An 8,693-nucleotide genomic window follows, 5' to 3' on the forward strand; every position below is an offset into this window, starting at 1 on the left:
AGTGAAGAACCCCAAAGTCTCACAAATCTGCAAAGAATAGGGAATAAAGAATGATCATAGGATGAATGGAACAACCGTGACTGCATTTTGGATCTCTAAAATATGTACAATAATTATTATATAAACATTTGTTTTGTTGAAGGACCTCTTTGACTACAGTTCCTGTCGTTTATGTAGCGGGCATAGAGTATATAAGTAGATGCAATCAGGATCAGTATTGTCCTCATATATTCTATGTAGGGTATTCATGGAACTTTTCGGTCAAGAGTAAATATTTTGTAACCACATTCACATGCAAAAGAATTAACTTGGACATCTTTCCATATGCAAAAATAAACTTCAAATGGATCATAAATCTAAATGTAGGAGCTAAAGCTATAAAACTCTTAGAAGAAATTATAGGAGGAAAACTTCATGACCTTAGGTTAGGTAAAGACTTCTTAGATATGATATTAAAAGTAAAAATGACAAAAGAAAAAAATGGATAAATCAGAGTTCATCAATATAAAAAAAATTTGTGCTTAAAAGGATACCATCAAGAGAGTGAAAGACAACTTACAGAATAAGAGAAAATATTTGCAATCATATATCTGATAGGAGTCTAGAATTTAAAATGCACGAAGAACTATTATAAATCAACAATAAAAAGACAACACACTTCAAAAAAAAATGGGCAAAGAACTTGAATAAAAATTTCTCCAAAAAAGATATACAACCACCAATAAACAAATGAAAAGATGCTTAATATCATTAGACATTGGGGAAATCCAAATCAAAACCACAATGAGATACCACTTCACACACACAAGAATGGCTATAATCAAAAAGCCAGATAATATCAAGGATATGGGAAAACTGGAACCCTCATACACTGCTGGTAGAAATGTAAAATGGTACAGCCACATAAGAAAGTGGTTCCTAAAAATGTTACCATGTGATCCAGCGATTCCACTCTTGTGTGTATACCCAAGAGAAATGATAACATACATCCACGCAAAACTTGTACACAAATGTTCATAGCAGCATTATTCTTAATAGCCAGAAAGTGAAAACAACTGAAATATACATCAACTGATAAATAGATAAACAAAATGTGGGGCATCCATACAATGGAATATTATTTAGTCATGAAAAGGAATGAAGTACTGATACTTGCTACAACGTGAATGAACCTTGAAAATATTGTTATGTGACATAAGCCAGACACGAAAGGTCACATCTTATATGATTCTATGAAATGTCCAAAATAGGAAAAACCATAGAGGCAGAAAGTAAATTAATGCTGGGGAAAATGAGCAAGACTGCTAATGGGTTCAGGGTTTCTTTGGTGGGTGACGAAAATGTTCTATAATTGATTGTGGTTATGGGTACACAACTCTGAATATACTAAAAACCATTGAATTGTACACTTTAAATGCATGAATTGTATGGTATGTGAATTATATTTCAACAAAGTTGTTCATAATAAACCATATATGCGGTATCTGGCATTTGAAACTTATGTACCTGAGGAAAAACTGTGCTTCAAGCACATTTCAAGTGCTAAGTTTCAACTGGAGAGGACAGCTGTCATCGGTTATGTAGGCCAAAAATAGCAGTTGTAAAACTCAATGTCTTCACTGCTCTTTAATGGACTGCCCCCCACCAGCATCTTCTGAAGGGTACTAGCCACTTCATCTACTAGCAAAACCTGCTAAATGTACTTTTCATCATTAAGAATCTAAGGATTCTTAAAAATCCTAAAGTCCTTTTTTGATTTTATAGATGAAGAAACTCACTTAAATAAGGGTTGAAACTCTACTGCCAACAGTCACGCAGCAAGTTCCCAGTGAAGCTGGGATTAGAACCTGTTCCCCCTACCTCACCTTTCTCTTCCTACAGATTTTTTGCAGAGTTTCCACGTCCCTCAAACTGACCTTCTGAGCACAGTCAGAACTAAACTCCCCATAGCCTGGGCATCTGAGTCAGGCCATGGGCAGGACTAGAAAGGGGTCAGGAGGCTGCAATTTCTGGGGAAGGATGTGGGGAGGAGATGGGGTCAGTTCCAAGAAGGCAGGGTAAGCCCCTCTTCCCATAAGAACAGGGGACACAGGAGGGGACATGAACTCAAGAGATGAGCCATCTTATGGTGTCACACGTGGTCCAGGGTCTGTGGCTATTTGTTCCCGTAACCTACGCAGTAGGAGCGTGAAAACATGAGAACAGTTCCCCACTTACCTAGATGTCTCCACCTCTGGCCAGTGTGATTTTGCCCCTTAGAAGTTGCCCTGTGAGTCAATCAACCCCTGGAAACATCACCTACTCTGATCTCAGATAGGATGATGGGTGAAGAAGACCCGGAGCCTATGGTCCCACCCAGCTCTCTTTTCCAGCAGGGTCCCACAGCTGCCCACCCACCCTGTGACTACAAACACGGGCCAGGGCTGGGGACCAGCATGGCCACTGGTTCTCCTTACAAAGTGAGGAGCAGGAGACCTTATCCTGGGGTGTGTGTTTGGGGCTCAGAGCTTGGGCTGGGATATAGGTGTGGGCAGAAAGTGGACAGGGGAGTTTAAACAATGCTTATTCCCACCCCACCCCACCTCATTGCTCAGGGAAGAAGGAATGGTCATGTGTATTAATGCTGGCTGAGGGCCAGGCACTGTTCTAAGCACTTCACACGAAGTAACTCCCCAAATTTTCATGAGCTATGGGGTCTAAATTATTGTTATCCCTATTTTTAGTTGAGGAAACTGAGGCACAGAGAGGCTATAGAAGTTTGCAAGGCCATATAGCTAGAACACAACCAAGCTAGCCCAAGCCCGGGCAGCCCAGCTCCCAAGCCCAGGCTGTGAGCTCCTACTTTGTACTGCCTCTTATGTCTCACACATAGGATATCGTGGGTCAGAAACAGGGAAATCACCTGTTCATCAAATGCTGGCCTGTTCATCAACACCAGAGTTGAATCTTCAAATCCTCAGGCCCCTGTGTTTGCTCCATGCTAAGCCTCACTGTTTGCCCCAGGCCCCGTGCCCCGGCGCTCCAGGTTGCTCTGCTTGGAGGATGAGCCGATGGCCCTCAGAGCTTGCTTCCTGAGGGCTGTCAGCAGGGCCGGATGAGGAGGTGAGGACAGGGTAGGTGCTGGTGAGGGCGGGGAGAGAGAGGGGACCTGTGACCACAGTTAGGGGGGCAGGGCAGGAAGTAGCAGTGATGCGAACGGTGGCCTAGTGTCAAGCTGTGTGGTAACCCTGACTGGAGAACAGACACCACCACTTCAGGAGCCTCGTGTCGGGAGAGAGGTATCCGTGAAGGAGTATCTCAACATAGGACTCCAGGTATGGAGGAAGCAGGGAGTCCGGGAGGCCGGGGTCCCTGGGTGGGGACGGAGTGGCATAGCAGTGGGGCTGCTTCTTTGGAGGAAGTGCCTGATGGAGCAGGAAGTGCTATGACCTGTAAGACAAGAGACTTGGGTTCCAGACTGTGCTGTCACTAACCCTCTGGGCTGCCTCTTGTTTACTCTGGGCCTCGGTTTCCTTATATACAAAAGGAAGAGGTTAGAATACGTAGCTCTAAGGCCCCTTCAAATGCTGACAGTGAAAGCTTTTAAGAAGACTGGAAACAGGCTTCCAGGAAGATAACGGGATGAGGGCCAAGACGGAGACTGAGTTCCTTGGATTAAGGATATGAACTGTGCTGGCTTCTTAAGTGGGGTAATCTGGGAGCCTTTGAAGATTCTCTTTCTCCTATTCACCTCCCTGGGGCCTGCCATGTTGCATGGAAATCCACCATTCAAGTCACTCCTTTTGGTAGGGCACAGAGGGCTCCAGCTAGAATGCAGGGGAAGTTCCTTCTATCCATAATCCCCCGTGTCTCAGAGGAACTGGCCAGTGTTGGAGGGAAAGGCTCTGAGGAGCTCAGTTTGGGTAGCGGAGAGGTTATTCCAGATCATACGCAGGCCAGGTGAGACTCCACAGCCACCTCAAAATGAAGAAGAAACTTCTAGCTAATCGTCTAATAGTGGGCAATAGTTTGCGTCATGACCGCGGAATTCCACACAGAATGGCAGGGAAAGCCGAAGAGGAAACTTAGCATCAGGAGGAGATCTAGAGAGCAAGCTTAAAGGCCCCTCCCCATACAGGATCTAAGGGTGTAAGCATAATGGACAGCTTTTATTCTAGAATTTAAGCTGATGTTCTCCCATGAAGCTCAGAAAGAGGGCCCCAACGGGCAAATGGGGAGAATGAAGAGGATGTACAACTTCACTTAGGAAAGAGAGAGAACGGGAGAGGTGGGGAGGGGAAAGCACGACTTGTTCTGAGGCCCAAAATGGCACTTCTCCAGAATCCAGTCTTCTCCAGAGGCCCCAGGTACCTCCCCAAATCTGCTACAGTCCCCTCCTCTGTGCACAGAGCCTCCTCCTCACCAGCAGCCACTATGGTCTGGGGATGGAACCATCAATCTGGATCTCCATTAGGCCTTAAATAGTGAAATCCTAGCAGTGGGCTTTTTCTGGCTGTGTAATTGTTGGGCAAGTCACTTCCCCACTCTAGGCACAGCTATACGATGTGTTTTTTGCGGAGGTTGGGGAGACCAGGTTTGTAAAGGCCATTCCAGCTCTGACATTCAATGACCTAATGGATATCCCATTCCTTTCCCATTCTATAGTGTTTTGTTATCCACCTCTGGGGGAAGGGGTCAGCCATCCTCCACGCCTCTGCCCCCAGCCTTCACGATCCCAAACGCCTCCTTGTCTCCGCAGCAACATGGCTACCTGTGTGCTCCTCTTGGGCATCCTCTTGCTGCTGCTGCCCACGCCCGTCCCTGCCCCCTGCCGCACTGCCGCCCGCTCTGAGTGCCGACGTGTTCGCAAGTTCGTGCCTGGCTCATGGCTGGCGGGGGAGGGCGTGGATGTGACCAGCCTCCAGCGCTCAGGCTCCTTCCCGGTGGACACACAGCACTTTCTGCGGCCCGATGGCACCTGCACCCTCTGCCACAACGCCCTGCAGCGGGGCGCCCTCCAACGCCTGCCCCTGGCACTTACCGACTGGCGGGCCCAGGGCTCAGGCTGCCAGCGCCATGTGGTCAGAGCCAAGCTCAGCTCCACAGAAGCCGTGGCTAAGAATGCGGCCGGCAGCATCCGCAACGACTGGCAGGTGGGGCTGGAGGTAAATCCCAAGCCCAGCAGCAGTGCTCGCGTGGCAGTGGCAGGCTCGCATTCCAAGGCGGCAGATTTCGCCGCCCAGAAAACCCACCAGGACCAGTACAGCTTCAGCACTGACTTGGTGGAGTGTCGCTTCTATAGGTGAGTGCTGGGGGTGGAGGTGGAGAGGTCTCCAAAAATGGGACTTGAATTCAGGGTGGTCTCGGATCCCTAGAATGGCAGGATGGGGATGCAGAGGCTGCTTCCGCCAGGGGGAAACCACAGTCCTGGTTCTCACACACCAGGTGGTCCAGTGCCCTGTGGCCCTGATCTGGAAGAACCCTGGGGAGGGAACAGGTTGAAGGGAAGCAAGAAAGCTGTGCTGAGAGCCCCAACACGGTACCTTCAGCCCTACTGAGCACCCAACCCCCTCTTTCCTGGGCACTGCCAGTCACCTGTGGGCAGGAGATCTGGTTACGTCCCCCCATCCCTGGGCCTCCTTCATCCACTATTCATTCCTGCCCTGTCAGGCACTGTGCTGGGAATTAGGGCTACAGTGCTAAGCAAGAGCGGTCACACCGCCAGCCCTCAGGGCTCTAGGTCCCACACCTGAGCAATGAATGGTCTCCAGGAGCAGCCCAGAGTCACCTGTCCCGATTCCTCACACCAGGAGGCCAAGTTTCCCCCGCGGTGAGACAGGGCTTCTCCTGCCTCTGTGGCCAGAGCTGTCTGGAGCCCAGCCATACTGGGCCCAATCCAGGGGACAAACAGACCAAGGCCACAGGGCTAGGTCCTAATGCTAGAATACCATCAGTGTGGTATCATTTCCTTTATAAATAAATAAATAAATAAATAAATAAATAAATAAATAAATAAATAAATAAAATGAATGAAAGAAAAACTTATTTTGAAAAGGAAAAGTGACTACGGCCTTGCCACCGTGAACAAGCCCCCTCTGATCTCGAAAGCTAAGCAAGGTCAGGCCTGGTTAGTACTTGGATGGGAGACCACCTAGGAAGACCAGGTGCTGTAGGTGTAAAAAATAAAAAAATTAAGGGATTTTAAGCTGACAAGTTCCTTGCAATCTGTGAGGTCAAACAAGGGTTGCCTCGCCTAAAATAAATTTTTAAAGAATGAAAAGGAAAAGTGAAAATCCCTATACAAAATAGGTAGGTCACTGAGGGGCTGCAGACAGAGTGGGTTTCCTGGGTTCACACCCTAGTTCTGCCGATTACATGCAACCTTGAGCAATGTTGAAGGAGTTATGGAATGCAGGAAAGACTACCCATTGCCGGGCCCACCTGATGTCTTCCTCTCCCCACAGTTTTCACCTGGTACACTCTCCCCCACTCCACCCCAATTTCAAGAAGGCTGTCAGGGCCCTGCCCCCCGACTTCAACACCTCCACAGAGTCTGACTACTTCAGGCTCATCTCCAATTATGGTACCCATTTCATCCGCTCCATGGAACTGGGCGGCCAGATCTCGGCCCTTACCGCCCTGCGTACCTGCGAGATGGCCCTGGAAGGGCTCACAGCTGACGAGGTGGGAGACTGCCTGGCCGTCGAGGCTGAGGTCAGCATAGGTGGCCTTGCCAGCTCCTCATCGAAAATCAAGGCCTGTGAGGAGAAGAAGAAGCAGCTCAAGATGACAGACTCCTTCCACCAGGCCTACCGGGAACGCTACTCCGAAGTAGTAGGCGGTCACCACACCTCCGTGCATGACCTGTTGTTCGGGAACCACGCTGGGCCTGAGCAGTTCTCAGCCTGGGTGGCCTCGCTGCAGGACAGCCCCAGCCTAGTGGACTACACTCTAGAGCCTCTGCATGTGCTCTTGGAGAGCCAGGACCCACGGCGGGAGGCACTGAGGCAAGCCGTGAGCAAGTATGTGATGCGCAGGGCACGCTGGAGGGACTGCAGCCGGCCCTGCCCTCCAGGGCAGCAGAAGAGCCCCCACGACCCCTGCCAGTGTGTGTGCCATGGCTCAGGGGCCACCGACAAGGACTGCTGTCCCCGGAAGAGGGGCTTGGCCGAGCTGGAGGTTATGAACTTCCAGGCCAGTGGTCTGTGGGGAGACATATTCACTGCCACAGACGCCTATGTGAAGGTCTTCTTTGGAGGCCAGGAACGGAGGACGGGCACAGTGTGGAATAACAACCACCCCCGGTGGGTGACAACGCTGGACTTCGGGGACGTGCTCCTGGCCACAGGGGGGCCCCTGAGGGTGCAGGTCTGGGACGCAGACAATGGCTGGGACGATGACCTCCTCGGCACCTGTGACCGGACTCCACAGTCTGGCTTACAAAATGTGGAGTGTAACCTGAATCACGGTCACCTGAGATTCTCCTACCGTGCCAAATGCTTGCCTCATCTGACAGGGAAAGCCTGCCTGCAGTACGCCCCCCAAGGGCTTCTGGGGGAGCCTCCGGGAAACCGGAGTGGAGCAGTGTGGTGAGAACAGTGGGTCTTGCGAGGACCAGTATGCTCAGACTGAAGGGGTTCTCACAGCGTGGACCAGGGCCCGTCTGTCTTCATATCCCCATTAGACTGATGGGAAACTGAGGCTTTTCATCTCAGTGAGGTGGTTGAATTTATAGGCCAGCCCTGAGCCTTCCTGTCCAAACTGCCTCGGCTCTCAGATATTCTCAAGCCCAGAAATTAAGCTTAGGCCAACAGGCTAATGACACCAGGCTGCTTGGTGTCATTCAAGACTTTCCCTTGCAGCCTTTTCTAGCGTGGTGAATTCTTCATTTTATTAGACCTAACTCCCAGCTGCTCTGTTTGCGCTGTCTTCTTTGCCCACCAAGCTTTGTCTTCCAGACAAACTAAGAGATATCTTGACCTGTCTTGTTGTGTATACAACCAGATAGAGGACCAATAAATGTGATGTGATGGCAATCGTGATGGTGGTAGTTGTGGCAGAGGAGAGGATGGGGACAAAACTTCGACTCTAGCAACGCTACGCAACGGGTCAGGCGGTTCAACCCAGGGACAGGCAGGAAATATTAATAAACTTTTTTTCCACTTTTGTTGGAAATGTAGGGACCCGAAATATTTTATTTTCCTCAGAACTCTCGAATTTGAGAATCAGCAGCATAAACTCGGTGATAAATGGCAATGGACATTCAGCTCCAAGCCGGGAGACAATAAGGAATGGTGAGGACCGTGGTGAACCGAAGGGCACGTGTCTTATCTAGAGGGGGCTGCAGCTCTGCACCGGCCAGACATTCTCAAGAGTGTAAGCCCAGTGTTGCCAAGTCTTCTAAATTCTTAACGTAACCAGAAATCCCAATTTGATTCCTAATTGTTGGCAATTTGTTTCACCTTGTAAAAATAAACCAATGTGGGAAAACATGGTACAAGGCAAAAATGCAGACCATAATCTGGAGCAATCAGTTTGGAAACTCTAACTTCAACAGAACCTATCTGACAGGCTGAGCAGCTCTCCCCCGTCCCACAATCTGAGGAAAGAGAGCAGTGGTTCCAACAGGTGGTGTCTGAGGGCCTCCTGGCCTTGGCATACAGTAAACGCCAGAGCCTCAGGGTCTGATATAAAATGAAATGGTCTTTGTTCCA

General features: G+C 49.4%; 1 protein-coding gene across 1 annotated transcript; it reads left to right on the forward strand.

Annotated features, from left to right (window-relative positions):
• Nucleotides 1-3,207: 3,207 nt before the first annotated feature.
• Nucleotides 3,208-8,043, forward strand: PRF1 (perforin 1). Its single transcript, XM_006915546.2, has 3 exons — nucleotides 3,208-3,314; nucleotides 4,739-5,281; nucleotides 6,444-8,043. Exons 2-3 carry the CDS (start codon nucleotides 4,743-4,745, stop codon nucleotides 7,570-7,572), a joined length of 1,668 nt encoding a protein of 555 aa, XP_006915608.1. The 5' UTR covers nucleotides 3,208-3,314; nucleotides 4,739-4,742; the 3' UTR covers nucleotides 7,573-8,043.
• The last annotated feature ends 650 nt before the right edge of the window (nucleotides 8,044-8,693 follow it).

Source organism: Pteropus alecto, unplaced genomic scaffold (genome assembly GCF_000325575.1).
Source record: "Pteropus alecto unplaced genomic scaffold, ASM32557v1 scaffold155, whole genome shotgun sequence".
Lineage (NCBI taxonomy): Eukaryota > Metazoa > Chordata > Mammalia > Chiroptera > Pteropodidae > Pteropus > Pteropus alecto.

Excerpts from the sequence above, each read along its gene's own strand:
- PRF1 (XM_006915546.2), top strand. The coding sequence starts at position 4,743 with ATGGCTACCTGTGTGCTCCTCTTGGGCATCCTCTTGCTGCTGCTGCCC. Across the intron at positions 5,282-6,443 it reads GTGGAGTGTCGCTTCTATAG|TTTTCACCTGGTACACTCTC; the intron begins GTGAGTGCTGGG and ends CTCTCCCCACAG.